The 23,789-nt window shown below is 50.5% G+C and overlaps 1 protein-coding gene across 5 annotated transcripts in view; it reads right to left on the bottom strand.

Moving 5' to 3' along the window:
* Positions 1 to 23,789, bottom strand: part of TP53BP2 (tumor protein p53 binding protein 2) — a 53,985-nt gene that overhangs the window by 17,079 nt on the left and 13,117 nt on the right. For 3 of the 5 annotated variants that reach the window (XM_029934935.1, XM_029934939.1, XM_029934940.1), the window contains exons 1-5: positions 14,003 to 14,135; positions 13,356 to 13,503; positions 8,556 to 8,669; positions 5,336 to 5,418; positions 1,644 to 1,745 (exon numbers count right to left, since the gene is read on the bottom strand). In XM_029934935.1, coding sequence (XP_029790795.1) covers positions 1,644 to 1,745; positions 5,336 to 5,418; positions 8,556 to 8,669; positions 13,356 to 13,503; positions 14,003 to 14,023 — 468 coding nt within the window. In that variant the 5' untranslated portion in view covers positions 14,024 to 14,135. Of the gene's footprint in view, positions 1 to 1,643; positions 1,746 to 5,335; positions 5,419 to 8,555; positions 8,670 to 13,355; positions 13,504 to 13,998; positions 14,136 to 23,789 lie in introns of those variants that run through there. The other 2 variants (XM_029934936.1, XM_029934938.1) reach the window with 2 other exon arrangements.

Raw genomic sequence — 23,789 nt, 5'->3', positions numbered from 1 at the left:
CACAACCTCGTAACCTCACAACCTCACACTGCCTTCCTTGGCTCGACAGTGGGGTGACCAGTGAGGAGTGAAACGTGAAGCTCTTCACAGAGTGCCATGCACAGCTAGTGCACACAACACACACACTCAGGAATGACCTGAAGAACCACAATGCTCTAGAAAACCACAGCATAACATTTTCTACTCATACTAAAAATTTTAATTAAAACTGAGTAATAGAGCCACACAATTTATGATCAAGAGTAAACTTCTCAGGTTAATATGGCTGAAACACGTAACACAAATAGTTTCAAAATAAGACCCCAAGATTAAAGATTTAGTCTATTACTCAACCTTATTTTTACCTATCAGCACAGAGCCTGACGCAGGCTTGATCTCACGACCTGTGAAATCATGACCTGAGCTGAAATCAGGAGTCAGACACTCAACCAACTGAGCCAACCAGGCGGCCCAGAACCTGTGTTTCTTTAAAATGTTTACTTTGAGAGTGAGCGAGACAGTGCATGAGCAGTAGAGGGGCCGGGGCAAGGGGAGAGGATCCCAAGCAGGCTCCATGCCATCAGGGCAGAGTCCGACACAGGGCTAGACCACGAATTGTGAGATCGTGACCTGAGCCGAAACCAAGAGTCAGACACTTAACTGCCAGAGCCACCCAGGGGCCCGGAGAACATGCATTTTTAGCAGACCCTTATGTGATTCATACGCACATTAAAGTCTGAGAAGCAATGCTATGCCTGATTTTGAAGGTGTTCGTGCTCAGCATCAGAGACAGAAATGGATACACAGGAACTCGAGAAAGTATGACAAGGAGGACCACAGGGCGCGTTACTGGGACCTCACATGCCAGACCACCAATGGTACCCCAGTTCCGGTGAACTGTCAGGAAAAGACTGGTCAGGTGCAGACACTGAGTGTGCAGACCAGGGACAGTGGGGGAAATCCACCTGTTTTCAGAAGTCCAGTTTTACTGGAACACAGCCACCCACTCGCTTACGACTAGGGCTGTTTTTGTGCTACAACCACAGAGCTGAGACAGGCCTGCAAAGCCCAAAGTAGCGACTTCCAGCCTCTCTGAAAGAAGCGCAGTGATGTCTGGTGGAAACCAGAAGCCTATGACTGGCAGGACAGGCCACAGGGAGACTGGTCTGGATGGTAATGGAGGCTTCTTAAGTTTCTCACCTGTCCAAGGCCAGGGTGAGAACAGTCTGGGGGGCAGGATGTCTCAAAAGAAGGCAAATAGCCTATTATTAGTGCCACACCCAGAAGGGGACAATGTCAGCATGAGTTGACTATAAAGTCCCTCTCGCTATAGTAATAATTCAGGACAAGGCCAACCCAGAGCAGTTCCTACCAGCAAAGTCGAAGGGTTCCTTACGCTTTTCCACTGTTATTGATACACAACATAACGTGATTAATTTTGCTCAGAATCGGGGGTCTGGAAATCCCCAACAATGGGGAATGATCTAAGAGTTTCTACAAAATGCTGTAGTAAAGGAAGAAAGCACCAGAAGCAAGCACCTTGTGGGTTGCGGTATCACGGTGTGTGTGTGTGTGAGGTGATGGGCTCACAGGGTAGAGTGGAAATGGCTCCACTCACGCATCGACGGCGGGGCCGGTCTGTCTTTAACAAAACGGGACGTTACCTTGGTGGCCAGCATCTGCTGCTGGGCCTCGATCTGTTGCTGCTGACGAGATGCCATCTCCTGGAGCTCAGCGAGAGTCAGGTCCATCCTGGGGCTGCTGACCTGTACACAGAACCACACACACTGCAGCTGTGACCACGTGGTCACAGGGCCCCTCCCTCATACGTCTGTTGAAGCTTCACCTGAACCCAGCATGAAAAAAGTGACCATTTTCTTTCATGATGTTAAAGAAACTGTCAAGTTTTATGTTAACATCTCCACAATGACTTATTAAGTCTATACCAACACTCTTTAAGTTATAAATGTAAAATTAAACAGTTTCAACAGTCAGTGACTGAAATGGAACTGTTTAGAATTTTCTTGATCTGCAGTTAATTTATATTAGAAAAATACCATGTGATCACACTAAATTTGATATCGGGGCAGCTAACCTAGAATACAGTCATCAGAATGACCTTTAAAAATAGGACACTGGTGGAGCACCTGGGTGGCTCAGGCAGTGACGTGACTCACTCCTGATTTCAGCTCAGGTCATGATCTCATGGTTCGTGAGTTCGAGCCCCACATCGGACTCCACGCTGTCACAGTGTGAGTCTACTTGGGATTCTTTCTCTCTCTCTCTCTCTCCCTTCCATGCATTCTCTTTGTCTCAAAATAAATAAACTTAAAAAAATGTTTTTAATATGACACTAGCATTAAAAACCCAAGATGCTTTGAGTTATGAGAACAAACAAGATGTTTACTCTTAAAACATCTTTTCAACACAGTCCGAGAAGTTCCAGCCAGGGTAACAGAACAAGAAAAGGACAGAAGTTGTATCCAGTTTGGAAAGGAAGAAAGTAAACTGTAAACTGATTACAACTTAATCATCTATGAGGAAAATGCTATGGGGTCTACAAGAGCCACCAGAACCAGTGAGGTACTTGCAAGGGTGCAGGATAAACGACCAGTATGCAAAAATACTGTATTTTTATATATTAACAATCAGAAATTGAAAAAAATAAATGTTAACTTATTTTGAGAGAGAAGGTGTATGCACAAGCACATGCTTGAGCTGGGAGGGGCAGAAAGAGTGGGGGAGAGAGAATCCCAACTCAGGCCTCAATCCACAAACTGTGAGATCATGACCTGAACCTAAACAGAGCTGGACGCTTTACAGATGCCACCCAGGTGCCCCAGAAAAGACTCTTTAAAGACCATTTACAGGGGCGCCTGGGTGGCTTAGCCAGTTGAGCGTCCGACTTCGGCTCAGGTCATGATCTCACAGTTTTTTGAGTTCGAGTCCCGTGTCAAGCTCTGTGCTGACAGTTCAGAGCCTGGAGCCTGTTATGGATTCTGTGTTTCCCTCTTTCTGCTCCCTCCCCAGCTCATGCTCTCTGTCTCTCAATACTGAATAAACATTAAAATTTTTTTTAATAAATAAATAAATAATAAAGACCATTTACAGTAGCAAGGAAACCACAAAGTACTTAGGAATATATCTAACACAAGACGCATAAGACCTGCACCCACAACACTGCTGAGACAGGCCTGAACAAAGCCGGGGTGAGCGATGCACTTGTGAATCAGGAAGTTCACCCTGGCAAGGCGGCCACGCTTCCTAAACTGATCTGTACACTCGGCAAAGTGAACTCCCAGCAAGCTTTTTAATATTCTTTAAACTTTAATCCCTTTTATTCTTATTATTTATGGGGGAGAGGGGTGGGAGCAGGGAGAGAGGGAGAGAGAGAGAGAGAGAGAGAGAGCGAGAGAGAGAGAATGGTAAGCAGGCTCTGTGCTCCTGCAGAGCCCGACGTGGGGCTCAACCCCACTAGCCTGGGATCATGACCTGAGCCAAAATCAGGAGTCAGACACCCAATCAGCTGAGCCCCCAGGCACCCCTCCAGTAGGTGTGTGTGCGTGTGCATGTGTAAATGGACAAGCAGATCCCCAAACCCGGCACAGGGTTTAGAACAGCCGTAGCAACCTGAAAAAGACTAAGGGAGAAAACTCACACAGCCTAAGTGGAAGACGTCCCCATGATGTGGTGACAGACACGGCAAAGTGCTGAGGTCCAGACAGAGGAGCAGAGAGTAGGGACAGACCCCCACGTGTATGGGGCAATGGACTTGAGACAAAGGTACAAGGCCCTTCAACATGCACAGCCTGGTCACCTAGACACCCGCGTACAAAACAGCACGAGTTCGAGTCCTCGTGCCACAGCCAAGTGCTCACTCAAAGTGGGTCATAAAATTAAACACAAAAGAGCACCACAAAACTTCTAAATCAAGAACACGTCACAGACCAGGGAAAATATTTGCAAAGCACAGAACTAATAAAAGACTTGGATCCAGAATACAGAGTTCTCAAACTCAGTACTGAGAAAGCATACAAACCAACAAAGAAAAATAGGAACAAAAGAAGTGAACAACTACATCACCGAAAAAAGACACACAGCAGGCAAACAAGCGCGTACATCTCAAGCCGTTAGGGAAGTACGAGGTGAAGCCTCCACGGGCCACCAGGCACCGACTGGCGACAATCACACCAAATGTCGCCAAGGATGTGGAACAACTGGGACTCTCTGAGGAGAACGCAAAATAAAACATTCACCCTGGAAACCAGTTTGGCAGCTTCTTAAAAAGTGAACACACACCTGCCGCTCAGCCAGTACCCATTCTTAGTAGCTAAAGAGAAATAAACGATGTGCCCACACAAAGACTGGGACCCAAATTTACAGCTTGATACAAAATAACCAGAACCTGGAAACAACCCAATGACCGTCCACAGGCAAATGAATCAACAGTTGTGCCATATGCGGACGATGGCAAGGCACCACCACCGACCTCCACAATGGAACACAACATAAATTCAGACAAAAAGACTACATACTGAGGGACTCCATTCACAGAAGATTCTAGAAAACACAAGTAATCTATAATGACAGCAAGTGGACAATGGGTCCTTGAGGACAGGGAAGGAGGCAGGAAGGGAAGGTTACAGAAGGACACACAGAAACCCGGCGGGATGGACACTTGCACAGTTTTGATTACAGTGACGGCTTCACAGGCGTGTGCATGGCAAAACTTACCAACTGCACACTTGAAATACATGCAGTTGTGGGTCAATTACACTTCATTAAAGCTGTTTAAGAACAACTCGGTGAGAGGGAAAGATATACTGTGTGGAGATGCACTCAAATCCTGTTAATGGTTAAGACCACTTCTTGTCATCTTCATATGAGCCTTTCATCCCACTACGTGTAAGATCTAAGAGGAACCAGGAGACTTTGGGGAAAGAGCGGAAGCAAACAGTCTGGATTCTCACACACAATTACTGCAGACGGGGAAGAGAACGTGGCTACTCCCTCACAGTCCGAACAACTCTGAGCTCTGAAGAGAAAATGTCTACCAGGTGCCCCCCGAAGAGACTCACTGGAATTCATCCCTCGCTCAACATCTGTTTTGTTCCGAATCTGAGGCATCTCCAGCATCCAACTGCTCTTGAGAGTCATCCACACCGAGATCATTAAAATCAATCCTTTCTATGAAATAAATTTAAAATAACCTTCTAGAAGAGGGCCTTCTAGAAGAGGGCCGGCCTTCATAACCCACTGAAGAACTAAGTAACAATGAACGCAAGTTAAAGGTCAAAAGAGCAGGTTGCTGGCACTCGTGCGGCGTGGATACAAAAAAAAGAAAACGATCACTTACGCCATTCTCCTTCCTTCGATGCTCCCCAGGAACTTTTACACCGTTTCTTCTTAAACTTGGGTCCTGAGACCTTGGTCCACTCCCTAAACACAAAATTCAAAAACTAGGCATTAACACCAGAATGGACAGGTGCCATGAGGGGTGGTTCGCCTCAGAGTTGTCACTACTGCTCCTGGGTGTCTCAAGTAGAGAGGACACCACAGACAAAACATCTCCCGCCATTTGCTCCCAGCCACTGCTCCCAGCTCTCTACTTAGCTACTCAGTTGTGAGATCAACAACTTTCACCAAAAGAAGTAAGTGAAAATCAAATCAAGCAATCCCCATGCTCATCAGGCATGTTTGTAACTTCCACAGAAAAAGCAGCAACTGAAAACAAGAGTCAGAGCCGTCTTGAATATTTTTGGTTTACTGAGGACATTTTATGGTAGTTCATAAGTACTAGGATACTTCCCCATTTATTTCAGTAAAAATCCTCCATTTCCTTAACTTGGGAAAGTATTAACTAGAAAACACTGTATATTCTGCTTTTTTGGCTACAAGTATTTTTCTGGGGCCTGCTTCAGATTCTGTGTCTCCCTCTCTCTCTGCCCCTTCCCTGCTCATGCTCTCTCAAAATAAACAAACATAATTAAAAAATTCAAACTGATATGGTATAAGAAATTTGTAATATCAAGTTTTTTAAATATAGAAAATTAAGCTTATATCTGTACTTGCAAGGTATTAGAAAACATATGATCTCCCAAAAAATTTTAGACTAAAATGTCTTTTCAAATAAATGTCTATCATACCTACTTGAAGCTTAGCAGAGGCCCATGCCCATAAGTAAATGTCTGTCCTTGGACCCAGGTATCATGGACACCTAACGCAAACACACTAGCTTGATTTAAAAAAAATTTTTTTTAAACATTTAGTTTTGAGAGACAGAGCATAAGCAGGGGAGGGGCAGAGAGAGAGGGACACGCAGAATCAGAAGCAGGCTCCAGGCTCTGAGCTCTCAGCACAGAGGCAGGGCTCGATCCCACGAACTGTGAGATCATGACCTGGGCGGAAGTCGGATGCTCAACCGACTGAGCCACCCAGGCGCCCCTCTAGCTTGATTTTTAAAATTCTGTTCATGGGGCACCTGGGTGGCTCAGTCGGTTGAGCATCCGGCTTCGGCCCAGGTCACGATCTCACAGTTCGTGGGTTCAAGCCCCACGTCGGGCTCTGTGCTGACAGCTAGCTCGGAGACTGGAACCTGCTTCGGATTGTGTATCTCCCTCTTTCTCTGACCCTCCCCTGCTCCCGCTGTCTCTGTCTCTCAAATATAAATAAAAAACATTAAAAAAATTTGAAAAAAAAACACACTCTGTTCAACCTCTGACTACATGACTCAGATAATCTGTCACAATACTGCTGCAAGAAAAAAAAATCTGCCACTTAAGAGGAATTGCTTTCTTCGCTGCCTCAAAGAGAAGGCTGGCAACCATGTCTCGTTAGCACATTCAGGACTCAGAGTCCAAGGCTAGTCCTGGGTCAGGCAGACAGGGAAGACGCTGGGTGTCTCTTCATCCAGGCTCCCACCCCCCAGGCGGCTGCCACCACATCCCAGTCCAAACACTGTGTGGCGCTGATGTCTGCAGTGATGTAAACGCGGCTCCTCCATCTTCGGACCGGGTCTCTCACCTTACAGACACACGGAGCCTGCCTACTGCACCCCTACTTAATAATTTACCCACGATTCACCTAGAAGACATGTGAGCTGTTGGGTGAAAAGGTGAGATTCAATGTATTACAGGAGGATGTGTGGTAATGTAAGCAAAGGACAAAACGAACGTGTGACTGCAGACACCAACTTACAGCTACGAGAAAGGGCTCGGGAACAAAGCTCGGGTGGGTTGAAAGACACCTACGGACAGACAGCAGTGACGCCAGAGAGTGCAGAGGTGGGGGGGTGGACTCGGCTGTGCTCCCGGCTGTGCTCCCGGCTCTGCCCGGAGTGTGTGGCCTCCCCGTGGCCCTGCACTCCCGTGCAGCAGGGACGAGGCCACCTGCGTCACGCACTACACATAAGCATTTCTAATGGCTGGGCGCCACTCAGGCACGTGGATTAAGGCCGTAAACTTGAGATGTTATGTCACATGATGGAGAACACCCGTTTCCTGCATTCCTACCCCCAAGAATAATGTCCTGAGGTCCCAAACCCTCAAGTTCCCATTTTAAAGGTTCACACACTTTTAGAAATACCTGGTACTCCCTTCCCCCAGGAATGGAGGCCCCACAGATGAGCCTGGAAATGAGGCCTTCCAGGGCCTAGCCGCAGTCTGCCTAGTGCCCCTCCACCAGCGGCTTCTCTCTCCTCACCTCCCTGCACGCCCTGGTGAGAACCCTCACCCCCACAGGTGTGGCCACCTGGCCGCCATGTCCTTTGTGCCGCGTGGCCTCTGTCCAAAGCCTGCCTCTCAGCCTCTAACCCCGGCTCATCTCCTGGCCCAACTCTCCTAGAAGTGCTCTCCCTCTGGAATTTAGATGAGCTGGTTTCAGACCCTAACTTCTGGTCACTACACCTGGCCAGGAACCCAGGACAGTAGTCTCCTCCCCTGCCTACCCGCTCCCTGCAGCTCCCCTCCCCTTCCCACCAGCTCAGATGCCATCCATGCCCTCCTCTGAACGGGCCAGCAAACCCCAACCCTAGAGCAATCCAACCGTCTTCTTCCAACGTCCAGACTACCACACTCAGCTGCAGGGAAACCCGAGGTCTGGGGTGTGTGGTGTTCCGGGCCCCTGGCTGTCACTCTCCTGTTCCCCACAACGGCTCACGTGGGCCTCTGCGCCTCCCACCTCAGAGAAGACGACTGAAGGCCCTTCCACCCGACCCCACAAAGCACGCACACCACCACCACCTGCATCTGTCCTGTCTCTGCGCCCAGGAGGAGGTCTCTTGGACTGAGGGTGCAGCTCCTCAGGGACCCACCAGCATACATCCCCTCCCCCAAATTTCAACCTCCTGCTCTAGAGACTCCTTCCCACCCGATTCTCCCCACTTCAAACAGCACAGACCAAAGCAAACCATACCCTTTGCTCCCTAGCAGTCAGGTCTCAGAAGCTGGGCCCTCCTCAGGCCTCCACTCTCTCCCTCTCCTGCACCCTCAAGTCATCCAGGTCCCGACCCCCACCCCCAACCTCTCCCAGGCGAGCTAAGTTCACAGCTGTGTCCGGATTCACACGGCGCTACCCACCTGTGTCCCTGCTGGGGGGACGTTCATGACGAAGGAAGAAACGAACTTCACTCCTCTGACTTCCAAACCGCTGCAGAACATCAAACATCCGCTCGTCATCGGCCACTGGACGCTCTACAGGAAACAGACAGAAACCAGGTGACCTGCGGGCACAAGGATGGGCATCTGCTATCCATACTTCATGCACGTTCTGCGTGTGGGAACAGCAAGCGTCTTAGATACTTTTTTTCTGTTAAAAGAGGCCTTAGATGGGGCGCCTGGGGTTAAGCGTCTAACTTCCACTCAGGTCATGATCTCACAGTTCGTGGGTTCAAGCTGACAGCTAGCTCAGAGCCTGAAGCCTGCTTCAGATTCTGTATCTCCCTCTCTCTCTGACCCTCCCCTGCTTGTGCTGTCTCTCTCTCAAAAATAAATTTAAAACATTAAAAAAAAAAAGAAACCATGTCTTTTAAGCTCCCCTCAAAATACCTTGTATCTGTGGGATCTGGAGGTAAAAACCAAACCTACTGTTCTGAGGGTACAACTGCTTACAATCGGAGAAGCTCCAGTGAAGTCAGTGACAGTCAATGTAATAATGTTGAAACAGCTGGAGAAAACTCTGGGTGCTTGCCAGTAGCCAAGACCACAGGGCGGAGACCAGCAGCCTGTGCTATGGGCTGACCCTGACCTCGGTCCCGTCACGGCCAGCAGAGTGCAGCTCTGCTTCTGGCCACGGCAACACGGCACATGGAGTTCACAGATGTCCCATCCTCTTCCGTAAGCCACAGCAATTCTAAGAGGCCCCCGAAAGGAAACACCCTTGACAAGCAAAACACCCCTGGAAGAACTTCTGAGTAGACCCTTGGCCTCTTTACCCATCACATGCATACGTGTGCGCACATGCGCTTTCAGAAAAGCAAAGTAAAACCACCACACTCTGAAGCAAAGAGACAAGGCAGGGCAGTGAAGAAACTCCAGTCCCCACGGCGGGATGGTCTCAGCAGGGCTGGGAGCCGGGGTCCCGCTGGCTGGGAAGACTGCCATCAGGCTCTGGCGGCGCGCACAGCAGCACATTTCAGGTCCCTCGGACCCCCTGCCCACACCCCTGTCCCCAGCTGAGCGGTGCCCACTGTGAATCCCAGGGAAGGTTCTGGGAAGACGTGGAGGTTAGAAGGCTAGTAAAGGGCAGAGATAAGACATGATACCCATGACCTGGTCCTTAACCGCAGCACCAGCAGCCCAGATGCATCATGAACTCACTACAAGCAATCGAAATCCCAACAGACCTTTCCCTGGAACCTTTTAAGGTCCTTCTACAATTTATCTAAAAAAGAAACATAGAAGAGCTCAGGTATTCTTTGAAAAAGTAGAGGCGCCTGGGGGGCTCAGTCGGCTCTTGATTTCAGCTCAGGTCATGATCTCACAGTTCGTGAGTTGAGCCCGGTGACAGTGCAAAGCCCACTTGGGATTCTATCTCCTCTCTCTGCCCCTCCCTCATGCAGGCACATGTTCTCTCTCTCAAAAATAAACATTCAAAAAAACCAACCAAGCAAAAGCAGAACAATGAAACACACACTTGGCTTACAGATCCCTAACACACGCTACAACCACAGTCATTAGAATAGTTTGGTTCTGTCGAGAACAAAAGACACAGGTGACTGACTGAAGCTGGCAGAAGTGACCCTCGCACAAGATCTATGATGGACACAGAGACGGCTCACATTGGGAAGGACGAAAGCACCGATCGGCAGGGCCCCCAGAGCAACCTGCTCTCTGTCTGGGAGTCAGGAACCCGAGCCCGGACTCCCACGCGTCATGCTGATGGGGAGGGACAGAAAACACTTCAATCCAACCCTGTGGAACCCGTGGAACAGCAGGCGGGCTCGCAGCCTCTCGGGGAGGAAGGAGCCTTCTGAATCCCACACATAGGCCTGGGCTCCAGAGCACTGGTTTTCGGTTTTGTCTTTAAAGCCTACAGATTAAAACAAGCCAGAGGAAACCTGACTGGCTACAGAGAAACAGTTCTTTAAAAATGGAAACTCAGAGGGGTGGGGGGGTGTGCCAGGGTGGCTCAGCTGGGTGAACGTCAACTCTTGATTTCTACTTATGTCATAACCTCTCAGTTCGTGAGATCGAGCCCTGTGTCAGGCTCTACACTGACAACGCGGAACCGGCTTGGGATTCTCTCTCTGCCCCATCCCCCTCAAAATAAATAAACATTTTTTTAAAAAGTTTTTTAAATGGAAACCCAGGGTCACCTGGCTGGCTCAGTTGGTAGAACATGCAGTTGTCTCTTGAATCTGAGGATTGGGAGTTCAAGCCCCACATTAGGTGTGGAGTCTACTTAAAATTTTTAAAATAAAAATAAAAACAGAAGGCGCGCCTGAGTAAGCATCCAACTTCAGCTAAAGTCATGGTCTCAAAGTTCAGGAGTTTGAGCCCCATGTCAGGCTCTGTGCTGATAGCTCAGAGCCTGAAGCTGCTTCTGATTCTGTGTCTCCTTCTCTCTCTGCCCCTCCCCTGCTTGTGCTCTGTCTCTCAAAACATAAAATATGAGAAAATAATAATAAAAATAAATAAAATGAGCAGTAACACAGAGTGATCAGGGAATGGGCATGGGGGAGTGGCTTCCGTAATGTCTGTATTATTTCCTTTTTTATAAGAAAGAACACATTCAGGTGCTGGCTTTTATTTTTAAAACTAGAAGGGCACCTGGGTGGTTCAGTCAACTGAGCATCTGACTTTTGATCCTGGCTCAGGTCAGGAGCCCAGGGTTGTGGGATGGAGCCCCACATCAGGCTCTGCACTGAGTGTGGAGCCTGGTTGGGTCTCTCTCCGGCCCCCCCACCCCCGTCCCTCCCCCACTCGCATGTGCTTTCTCTATCAAAATAAATAAACTTAAAAAAAAAAAAAGAGGGAGTGTGTGAGTGGCTCAGTTGGTTACACATCTAACTCCTGATTTTGGCTCAGGCTGTGATCTCAAGGTTTGTGAATTCAAGCCCCATATCAGGCTCTGTGCTGACAGTGAGAAGCCTGCTTGGGACTCTGCCTCCGCTTTTGCTCCTTCCCACCTACTCTCTGTATCATTCTCAAAATAAATTTTATTTTTTTATGTTATTTATTTTTGAGAGACAGAAACAGTGGGAACAGGAAAGGGTCAGAGAGAGAGAGAGAGAGAGAAAGACACAGAATCCGAAGCAGGTCCAGGCTCTGAGCTAGCTGTCAGCACAGAGCTCTGAGGCGGGGCTCAAGCCCATGAACCGTGAGATCATGACCTGAGCCAAAGCCGGACGCTTAATCAACTGAGCCACCCAGATGCCCCTCAAAATAAATTTAAAAAAACTAAGAACTAAATTAATAAGTTAGCAGAAAGGAAATTTACACATCACCATCACATCGTAAAGTGAACTCAAGTGAGCAAGACACGAGAGGAGAAAGAATAGGTGGGATCAAGAGTTCCCAGGGGACACCGAGCCTCAGCAAAGAGAAGGAAGGGGGGAAGAAGGAGCAGACACGTTCAGAGAGGACACGAGGGGTGTATGGAGGAAAATACTGGGGGAATGTGCGACAGCTGCTTCAGTCACCTCAGCAGAGCATAAACCAAGGTCATTTCTGATGCCAGGAGGCTGCCAGAAGTGTCCAGCCGCGCCTTGACTTCCTCCAGGGTGCTTACTGAGCCCCGCCACCCTCCGCTCAGGGTGCTTACTGAGCACCAGCTGGCATGCCTCTACTCTCAGGGAGCCAACATCCAGCACACAAGTGTGGTGTGGGGGGATGAAAGAGGCAGTAAGCGTGAACGCTCAGAACCGGCGGGACTAGCAGATCAGATCAGGGGGACATCAGAGCCACTTCAGCAGGACGCCCCACGAGAGTCCCTCCCACAAGAGGCAACATTTCAGGTAAAGTCCCAGCAGCAAAGCCTGGAGGACAGAGTGGCCTTGGCAGTGCAGGAGCGGCGCCCACGGCCCTGAGGAGGGAAGGAGCAGAGTTAGTTCAAGAACATCAGAGAGCCGTGCAAGGATAGGGACAAGATGGCACCTGACTGCCTCTGTCCACGATCAGAGGCCTCAATTTGATAGTAAGTAGAAAGCAAGCTGCTGACAAGTGGAGAGGCACTGTCATTTGGGTGTCTCTACGTGACCGGTCTACCCACCTTCTCTGCAGGAGCAAAGGAGTAAGTGACTCAGGGCACAAGATCTCGAGGACGCCTGCCCATAAGCAGGTGGACCAGAGGTGACCAGGTCTTGCTGGGGCCACGGTGGTATCCCACGGTGCGTGGCCAGCGCCAGGACATGGGGCAGCCCTGGAGGGGGAGGGGGGGCTCACCCAGGCCACACAGGAATGAGGCAGAAATTATGGAAGATCACTCCATCTACAAACTCATCAGGAGCCAGAGAAAGAACAGGATGCCCCACGTCAGAGCTCCAAAGAACTACAGCGAAGGACTGATTTCAAAGCTTAAAATCATGCCTACAACTTCCCGCATGCTTCCTGCCACCACAGTGACACCACACCAACCGCCATCCCTGAACACCTACAAACGCATGGAGAGGGTGCCATGCTCAGAACGCCTCAAATCTCTAACTCAGTCAAGTCCAAGCTCACAGAAAGTGCTTCGTGAGCACCACAGTTTACTGTCATGCCCAGAAGCTTCCACTGGGACATCACCTGCCTGTCCTTTGACTTCGTACACTGTGAGAAATGCTGTGTCACAACAAAGCTGGACAGAGGGCGGGTCCCCGAGGCGCACACATCACCACATCTAAAATCCAGGGACCACACAACACGGCCCTAGAGGCATGTGGGGTGCCTGCCTCATACCGGAGCCACAGCGCACTTCAGCCAGGTGGCACTCGCTCTCGCCAGGTTCTTTGCACAGGTCCACCACATCTCTGCACGTGGTCTCGGGGGTCACAGGGACCTCGGTGAAGTGCTGCTCGTTGTCACTGAGGAACACGGTAAGGAACATCTGCCAACAGAGAGAGACAGCAGCTGTCAGTGTCGGTTCCTGTCCCCAGAGTCCCAGTCCAAGTGCACAGGTGCCAGAGGGCAGTATGCCATCCCCTCCCCCCGCCCCCATGCCCAGACCCCATGGGCTCCCATGCCCCCACGCCCAGCTTGTAGAGCCTTGGGGTCCCTGGCAATGGTCAAACCAGCTCACACAAAAGACCAAACTAAGTCTTCCTCTGACACTGTTTGTCACCTGTTTACCAAATACTCCTACAGTTCACAGTACGTGCCCAACCCGTCAAGAAGCAGACCTGTCCAGCCAGGGCCACCACACATGGCGCAGGCTCTTTGGAGGGAGAGCTACGGACGGGACATGTACTGCTCTGAAGGTGGGGAAGGGAAGCAGGAGAAAGAACACAAGGGAAATCTAATATTTACACCATGCGTATGTACCACCCACTCAAACAATCGTTAATTTTAAGGTGAAAGTGTTTTAATCAAATCGAATGCCTACCTACACTATGGCCTGAAGTCTCCATCGACAAGGTATATGAGCAGATCAACTGTTAGGGTAAAACTCGGCTGACTTGTACATGGAATACACACTCGGGCAGCAGAGGCTGGGCTCTAACCCTCAATGCCATGCTCCTCCTGGGGAAAGGAGACACTATCTTAACGCTGAGAGCAAAGAGCACAAACTTCCACACCCATTCACTTACCCCCCAGCGCTGAGGAAACTGATGGCCAACAGCACGCAGGCAGGTGACCCTGGCGCCCTCAGCTCCGGGGTGCCTACTCCATGCCAATCAACAGGTGTTAGGATAAAGAACAACCTCTAAGTGGCCCAACTGTGGTCACCTGTCCTGACAAAATATTTCTCAACCAAAAAAGAGCGGCAAAGGCAATGAGACGTCAACTCTGTGGGCCAGCATGCCTTCTGTACATATACTTCACCACCACTAAGCACCGCGGGAAGTTCGGTCGTGAGGCCACCCAGCAGCAGGAGCAGGACGCACGCCGCGTGCACAAGGACATGCAGGGTCACTCGGCAGTCCCCGCGCCTACAGCACACGGCTCCCCCGCAGGCCAGGACGCAACAGGAGACATTCCTCTTCAAGACAGAGGCGCCTGCTCTGGGGCAGCAGGGGAGGCCGCAGGCCGGATCAGGAAGGGGGATGTGCACAGGAGAACCCCCCCCCTCCCCGGGCGCCCTGCAGCTCCCCCTCACCCCACCTGCATCCTCTGCAGGGCAGGCTCCTCCTTGGGGCAGCCCAAGAGCGCGGGCAACATTCGCAGCAACCGGGGAACCAACCGCGCGAGGCAGGTAACCCAAGGATGTCAGCCAGTGGACACCACTGACATGATATACAGGACACCCTCTCCCAGGATGAACGGAGAACCTTCCGAGCGAACGCTCTCCGATTTTCATGGCCTTAAGCTCTAATAAAGACATGGGTCCAGGCCTCACTCGGCCAGAGAGGCAGCACTGTGAGAGCATGCACCACGGCGCCTTGACAAGGTCACCGGGAGAGAGGACAGAGTAACCGAGTGGCGCCTGGCAGTGCTCTCCACGCCAAGACCCTGAACCCAAGCGCTCTGAAAACAGGAATGCTTGTGCCATAAACGACGGACTTAAAGGCCTTCGTTAAAATGCAGGAATATTTAGTGTGCAGTCCGCGCCCCAATCACACCGGGGGCTGCAGCAGGATAAGAGCACTTCGCAGGGCCCACGTCCCCCTACAGGACCTCAGGAATCTCACATCGACCCCGACAAGCGGAGCAGGCACTTCTTCCTCCTTATAAACAAAGACGACAGCTCCCGGAAGGGACCTGCTGGACTACTAAAATGACCGAGTCAATTCTGCTCTTCTGACCCGGTCTCCACCCTTCAGGCTGCAGCTTACGGCAGGAACACACTGGGAAAACTGGGAAGTGCTTTATTTCACCACAGCCACCCAAACTTTAGTATCTGGAAAACAACAGCTTCATTCACTTAAAAGCAGAATTACAGGTAAGAATAACGAGAGAATGTTCTGTTGCAGGCCACCTCCCCCCCAAATGCCACAGCCCTAGTGTGAGTGGCGAGTGCTGGAGGTGACGCCACGTCTGCCTTCCGCGTGCAAAGAGGAGCTCTGGGGGGCCAGACTGCAGGAAGTGTCCCCAAGTCCTTGGCTGAGAGCCAGTGACCCTGCTCCAGACTCCTGGGTAGGCTCTACCTCCAGCTCTGTTAATAATTAGTTCGACCACCACTGAATCCCAATCCTCCCTTCACAGTAAAAGCCCTCGGCACCCAGGACCACTTTCTACAGTGGCCCACAAGCTGCACCTAGCGAGGGCCTGAATTAAAGCAATGCAAAAAGGAGAGATTCTGTAGACAGGACCAAATCTGGTGACAAAATTGGGGGGTGGGGGGCAGTGCTATGTGTGACGGCACAACTCCGTGGATACAGAGTAAAACTGGAAGGAAGAAGAAGGGGCTCTGTGGTCGTAGCTCCATCTGGTGGGAAGTTTGTGTGGATCAACGGACGCACACCAGCCTCTGCCCCATTACCTTTCCAGTCCCCTCCCAACCGCCCCATCTCTGTGACTCTCCCACACAGCACGCAGGCATGGCCCTCGCAGCCTGTGCACCTGCCCTTCCGTCTGCAGCCCGTCAAGAGCCCCCTGGTCCCCGCAGGTCCACACTCCAATGCTGCCTTCCCAGTGAGGCTTCCCTGACCACCCTTCCAGAAAACCCCAGTACTGCCTGGACACGCGCACACACTTCCTGCTCTGAGCCCTCCTTGGCACAGTCGCTAACGTACCACATTTTATTTACTTAACCTGGTTTTCTCTCCATCTTCCCTTCTAGAAGGTCAGTTCCACATGGGCCAGTGTTCTGACTGTCGTTACGTCCCCAGCACCAGTATGGAACCTGGTGTGCAGCAAGCACGCAGTCACGTGTGAACAGATGAGTCCTGGAGCCGGTCCTGCATTTTGAAGACCCACTTTGGACTTACTTTCACGATAAGTTTTCATCTGTGCAGAGAAGTGAGGTTGGGTGTGCGGCACAGCCAGGCACACTGATGGAGAGGAGGGAGCGCCCGCCGTCCCCTTTGCAGCACACACCATGCCAGCCAGCCTTCTTCTGCTTCAACACCCTTCCCGCTCTCTCAGTACTACAGGCCATTGAGCACATGGACTAAGTCCTCAGGTGGAAATCCCTTTTAATAAACAGCAACTACAGCACCCAGCACAAAGTTCAAAGCAGGGGGGGCCATGTGGAGGGGACCCCATGTCTGGGAGCACAAGGCAGGGAGGGGGGTGTAGAGTGATCCTGGAGGGGCAGCAAGAGGTGCCCAGGACCACAGTCCTCCTGTCCACACACAGTGTCTGCATGGTCCTGGAGGGCCCCTGAGCAGCTATCTAAGCTAGATGAGGGCAGGAGGGCCTAGAGGAGGGGGCAGGTGTGACACACCCGGGCAAGAGCAGGGTCAGTGTAGAGAGAGCAAGGGGAAAGGATCAGAGGACCGATGAGGCCACCAGTCCTCACACCAGGGCGGGGACAGGGGGCTGTCCACCACAGGCTGCACGGCTGCACCCCCAGGGCCCAAGCAGACCCAGGAAGGGGGTCCCTCCAGTGGAAGAGTCCCCTGGAGGCAGAGGCGCTGGCCAGGGCTGGGGTGGAGGGACTGATGACAGCGACCAGGCCTCTCGGAAGGACAACACCACTCTGGAAGTAGTGTGACGGCTCTACAACCCAGTGGAAAGTGGTAGTTTGTGAATCAAATCTCAATTTCTTTTTTTATTAAAAAAATATTTTTTAATGTTTATTTATTTTGAAGAGAGAGTGTGTGTGTGTGTGAGAGCAGGGGAGCGGCAGAGAGAGAGGGAGACACAGAATCCGAAGCAGGCTCTAGGCTCTGAGCTAGCTGTCAACACAAAGCCCGACATGGGACTCAAACTCACAAACCATGAGATCATGACCTGAGCCAAAGTCGGACGCTCAATGAACTGAGACACCCAGGTGCCCCGAATTATTAAAGAGGTCACCAGAGGATTCCAAACAGGGAAGTGAAGTGACATCACTTAAATCACTCTGACTACTACGTAAACAGACACAGGGGACACGCAGCACCTGCAACAGAGGATGGTCCAGGCAGCAGGGTGGTGAAAAGGCCGGATGTGGACCGATCTGAAGGCTGGGCCATGAGACAAGCTCGACAGACAGGAGGCAAGATGTGAGTGCAGAAGGTGGGGGGACGGGGCGGGGGGGGGGATGAGCCTGGACGTGTGGTCTCAGGACCTGGGAGAGCTTGGCAGTTTGGGCGGGTGGAGTGCCACAGACGGGACCCGGACATCGAGGTCAAAGGGGAGCTGCCTACCAGACTCGGGATGGGCTGAGGAGGCTGCTACACACACACACACACACACACACACACACACACACACACACACACACACACACACACACACACACACTCGGGGATGGGCTGAGGAGGCTGCTATACACACACACACACCCAACCATCCGAGGGGGCGACAGGACAATGGAGCAGACAGAGGCCTGAGGCAGGACACTAGGAGAGCAGAGAGCTGTGCCTGGAGCTGGCTGCACAACGTGCAGAGGCCCCAGAGGACAAGCCCCCCACCAAGGACTGAGGTACCACCAACAAGGAAACAGAAACTAGCTCAAGGAGTGTGAGGCCCAGAACCATGTCGGATAATGTTTCAAATGAAGCCCGACAAGCTCAGGGCTGAGAACCACAACCCCCCCAGCCCCCGATGTGGCACATCGGAGCCTCTGGCAGGCCAAGCAGGGAGGGACAGGACCAGAAACCCTGGAGCAGAAGACGCGGACACAGCACAGCGAGGCCCTCGGAGGCAAGCTGGGTTTATTCGGATGCCTGTGTAAACAACCATCCAATATCAAGAGGGAGTTTACTGGCCAAGTATGTTTGGGTAAACACACTCTGCCCAAGGTCCTCAGTTCTGCATCCTGACTTAGGGCCAGAAAGCCTGGATGGACACAAGGGACCTCAGTCCACTTGCCCGGTTTCTTACAGAAGAGCTCTGTATTAAATCTTAGTGTCCTGTGAGTGGGCCACTTTCCCCTCATCTCCTAAGGAGTACTGAGGCCTGTATTACAAAAGAAGATCAGTCTTGTTTTGAGATCTTATAATCTGAATGGATTCCAGTGGGTTAAAAGGCACCCAAGGGAGAGTCTTTGGGGACTCAAGACAACCCCACGTGTCCTCAGTCTCAGAGAGCACATAAATCCCTTTCCTCCAGTGTACCAGAACACATGAGGGATGGATGAAGGGCTTTACTGGGCTACATGGGGCCACTGGACTACACTTAGCCGAAAATGGATATCCACGTGGCTGGAACATATTTATGAGGGCACTGCTGAAAACTGCAGGGGAACAGACCTGGACTTTGGCCCTTTAAGCACCACCCCCTCCAAGAGCCGATCAATATGTAGATTACCGTTGAGCCAAAATAAAATCAGTGCATCCTTCTACAACCAGGGGTCTCCCGAGGTCACAGTCCGGACCCCAACGTCCTATGGGCGGGACCAGTGGGGTGGAGAAACCGGGGAAGACAGCTCAGCTCTCGGAGGCAGGGTCCAGCCTGGGTAAGATAGACTACTCCCAGCACCTCACAAGACTGACAGGGCTTTCGGCTGCCAAATAGCCGGCCAAAATGTGGGGCCAAGAGAGGAGGCTTCTCCTGGCCAGCTATAGGAAACTGAGAGAAGAGAGGTCTTTTGCCCCTCTTTCCTATAAATGGGAAATTCCCCAACCAAGGCCAATGCCCCTTTAGGATGCATTCTGAAAAACTGGGATGATTCTGATCCACGAACCCTAAAGAAAAAGCAACCCATTTTCCTTTGCGCGGAGGCTTGGCCCCAATACAAACTAGAGGAGAAACCTGGCCGCCAGAGGGAAGTGTCAAGAATAATGCCATCCTACAGTCTGACCTGTTTTGCAAACGTGAAGGGTAACGGGGAGAAGTCCCTTATGCTCAGTGTTTTGGGGGCCTTAAGAGAGAACTGAGGTATGTGTGAGGTTGATCCTGGCCTAATAGCGACCCTTTCCAAGGGTTCACAGTGATGAAGGGAGGAAACTAAGAGCCCTGCCTGCACCCACAGCAGACCTAGAGAGGGAGGAAGAGAAGGCTCCCACCTCAACCTCCTCCTCGTATCCTCAATCTACATGTCCAGACTTAAAAACATGCACCTCTGCTCCCTGCTGCCCACCTTGGCCAGGCCTTCCCTGTAACATCACAGGCATGTTTCCCCCACAAGAAGCTGGGGTGTGGGAAGGGGGGACACAGGGAGGCACCACCATAAGATTACAAGTACCCTTTTCATTGCAAGATTTAAGACAGATGAAAGAATAGGTACATTTTTGATGATCCTTGTTAAGTATAAGGAGGCTCTACAGGATAGGAGATATGTTTTGAGTTGACCTAGAGGATATGATGCTTTGGCTGAATCAGGTTCTTTTCTTGTTTGTTTTATTTATTTTTGAAAGACAGAAAGAGACAGTGTGAGCAGGGAAGGGTCAGAGAGAGAGGGAGACACAGATTCCGAAGCAGGCCGCAGACTCTGAGCTGTCAGCACAGAGCCCAACGTGGGGGCTCGAGCCCACAAACCATGAGATCATGACCTGAGCCAAAGCTGGACACTCAGCCGACTGAGCCACCCAGGCACCCCTGATTCAGATTTTAATGAGACAGAGAAGAACGGTGTTCTGGCAGCAGCTGAGAGACATGGGGACAAGCAACTCCTTAATTATCATGAAACTGGGGGACCTACAAGGGACTCCCAGTTCTTCTGGTGTTCAGGCAGTTCCACCAAAGATCCTAATTTGGGACTGTGACAATCCCATTGGGGAATGGTATCGCTGCCACTTCCAAGCTTGTGTGTTGGAGAAATTAAAGGAGGTCTAAGGTTAAACCCTTAAATTATGCTGAATTAGCCACTACTTTACAGACGCAGGACGAGAGCCTTCCTGCAAAGATTAAGGTAAAATCTACGGCTATCTACCATGACCCCCAAAGCTGAGACGATTCTAAAGGACAAATTTGTCACTCAATCAGCATCCGATATTCAAAGGAAGCTGCAAAATTTGGCTGTTGGCCCAGAAAGGACCCTGGAAGAGCTCTTAAGAGCTGCCAATGAGTAGATTACAACCGAGACCAAGAGAATAAGGAACAAGAAAGGAGACTTAAAAAAAAATCTAAGGCCTTAATCACTGCCTAGTGTACTTCATCAGACCAGACTTCCCAAGGTCCTGGCACCAAGTGCCATTTATGTAGCTGTTCGGGGCCCTGGAAACAAAAATGTTCTCAGAGGAGACAACCGAAGTAGAAACCCCATAAGCCAGGCCCCTTGTGTAGAGACAGTCACTGGAGATCCAAATGCCTTGGGGACCTCAGTCTGTGAGGGATCAGATAACCAACCAGTGTCCCTGAAGGGAATGGATGGGCCATGCGGCTCATTACAGTGGCTCCCCCAAACCAACTGTCCACTGGAAACCCAGAGCCTTGGGTAACTCTGGAAATAGAAGGAAAACCGGTTGAGTTCCTTCTTGACATGGGAGCTGCCTTTTCTGTCCTTTCCACTCCTGGCCAACCATCCAAACACAGCAAAACAATTAGAGGTATCCCCAGAAAATGCAGGACTACATTTTTCTCTCACTCACCAGGGTGCATTTGGGAAGATTTTTTTTTCACACTCTTTTTTGATAATGCCAGAGACCCTTGCTAGGAAGGGTCATCGTGACTTGATCAGGGACACAGTGCTGCTAGCTCCAGGACGATTAACAAGCGCCTGAACTTAGCATGATCTGGACAGTGAGGACCAATCTTTCCTTGAGGTTAAGTTTTTTGTTTTCTGTTTAAATTTATTTTTGAGAGACAGAGAGAGGCAGCTCAAGCAGGGGAGGGTCAGAGAGAAAGGGAGAACACAGAATCTGAAGCAGGCTTCAGGCTCTGAGCTGTCAGCACAGAGCCCGACGCAGGGGGGCTCAAACCCACGAACTGTGAGATCATGACCTGAGCTGAAACCGGATGCTTAACCGACTGAGCCACCCAAGCACCCCTCCTTGAGGTAAAGTTAAATACTCCTTGTGGAGTTGTTCCAATGGAAACTGGATGGCCAAAGGAAGATTTGTGAATTGAGAACCAAAAACTAGTTCAAATGCTTAATTATCCTAAGCAACAAGATCACAAGACCTAAATAAATATGAAAGAGTGAGGAAAAGCTACAGTTAAATTAAAAAAAAAAAATCGACCACACGTCAGGGACTTTTGGGACTTTCTGGGTGGCTCCAATGCGTCTTTACTTCCCATGATGTGCCCTCCTCCCTAGGAGACATTACATTTGGAATATTAATACTTGTTGGTCTAATAATCTTTTTGTAGAAGCCATTGCACGTGGCAGAAAAATAAGAAAATTTTGCTAGCCTAGACAGTCCTGACATCCCCCCCATTATTTCAGACCTCTGGACTGAACTCTGAACCTGCCCTGACCCCCGCCCCGTCATCACCCCACTTCCAGCAGGAAGCAGTAAAGGTTCTCGTCCCAATTCCTAATGGCAGTTACGAGTCACATGTTCAAAGGGAGGAATGTGACAGGAAAAGATGGGATTCAGTAGGCAGAAAGGGAAAGGTTAGAACAATGCACACATACTCTAGAACAATGCTGGGAGCTTCTGACCACAGCAAACCTCCTCGGGTGTAAGATTCCTCTTAAGAAACAAATATCTGGGGTGCCTGGGTGGCTCAGTCGGTTAAGCATCCGACTTCCGCTCAGGTCAGATCTCACAGTTCGTGGGTTCCAGCCCCGCGTCAGGCTCTGTGCTGACAGCTAGCTCAGAGCCTGGAGCCTGCTTCGGATTCTGTATCTCCCTCTCTCTCTGACCCTCCCCTGTTCCCACTGTCTCTCTCTGTCTTTCAAAAATAAATAAAGAACATTAAAAAAAATTTAAAAAAAAAGAAAGAAACAAATATCTGTGTCTTGTGCCCAAAATAAATGAAAACGGAATCTACTTAGAAAAGAGGAGGAATTGTGAGAAGGGAGAGGATTCATTTTCAGAAACACCGAATAAAAGCTGTGCTGTATAGTTAACAACAGGTTTACAACCTACTGGAAATGTGTGCAAACCCTCCCCCCACACACAATGGAGTCCCAACCCCCGGAAACTTCGCTTCCTGGTTCTTCTCCTCCGTTTCATGGGCTTTACAATGAGCATGTGCCAAAGCACTGAAGTCTGTGTCACCTCAAGGAGTGTACACTTGTCCCATCAGTACTGTGTCCATGGGCACAGGTGACTTCTGGGGAAGGCTGTAACCTCTGCAGCATCAGCCAATGAGGAACCAGGGGAGGGACTTCACGCTAGGGGATAAACTGTCTGCTGTAAACACCTGAGTGTGCCTCTGCATCAGACACTGGCTCTTTCGAAAAGTTTGTTAAAGCCTAGCTTCACTGTTCTCCGAATCTGTGTCCTCCTTTGACTGGGGCAGTGGGCTTATTTCTCACACTTTGTAAGACACATAATCTAAGAGAGATAACAATTTACTACTAAGCTAGATGAAGGAGACTGAAGGTAATATAGAAATTCAGAAATGAAAAAAATGAACATGACTGGAAACATGCTGACATTTCAGCAGAGGCACAAATTAATGGAAAGTATAATAAAAAATCTATAGTAACCTTACTTCCAAATAGACCATCTTTTCCTGACACTTTTTTTTTACATGTATTAGTTTATTAAAGGATATGATTAAGGATTTGAATCTACAGCCAGATGAAGGGGTGAATAGGGCAAGGTCTGGGGAAAGGGTGTGGAGCTTCCATGCCCTCTCCAGGGACAACACTGTCCCCTCTCCCCTACGTGCTCACCCACCTGGGAGCCCCAGAACCTAGTCCTTTTGGATTTTTCTGGAGGCTTCGTTGCATAGTCAAGATTGACCAAATCCCTGGCCTGGTGACACATGTTTTTAAAACACCGTATTTTCAAGAAGAGACGACTTTATCACATCCTCCCCCACAGGGAAGCAAGTGAAATGGGGCCCCGGGAGTCAGCTCCCCCAGCAGGTGCGGGAAAAGCCCTGACGGTTCTCATGACTCCAGCTACAGGAGTACCTTCACCTCCTGGAGCCTCGGAGGTGAATCACATGCATCATGCAGAGCACAGGGACACTCAGGTCAAAGGAGCCCGTGAGCCCTCAGATGCACCTTCAGCACAGGGACCGTGGACCACAGACCACCACAGCAGAAAACACAGGAGATGCGGGGGGGGGGGGGGGGGGGGG

The sequence above is a fragment of the Suricata suricatta genome, chromosome 3 (assembly GCF_006229205.1).
Source record: "Suricata suricatta isolate VVHF042 chromosome 3, meerkat_22Aug2017_6uvM2_HiC, whole genome shotgun sequence".
NCBI classification, from domain to species: Eukaryota; Metazoa; Chordata; class Mammalia; order Carnivora; family Herpestidae; genus Suricata; species Suricata suricatta.
Note: the sequence above shows the minus strand (reverse complement) of the source record. Positions and strands in the feature narration are given on the sequence as shown.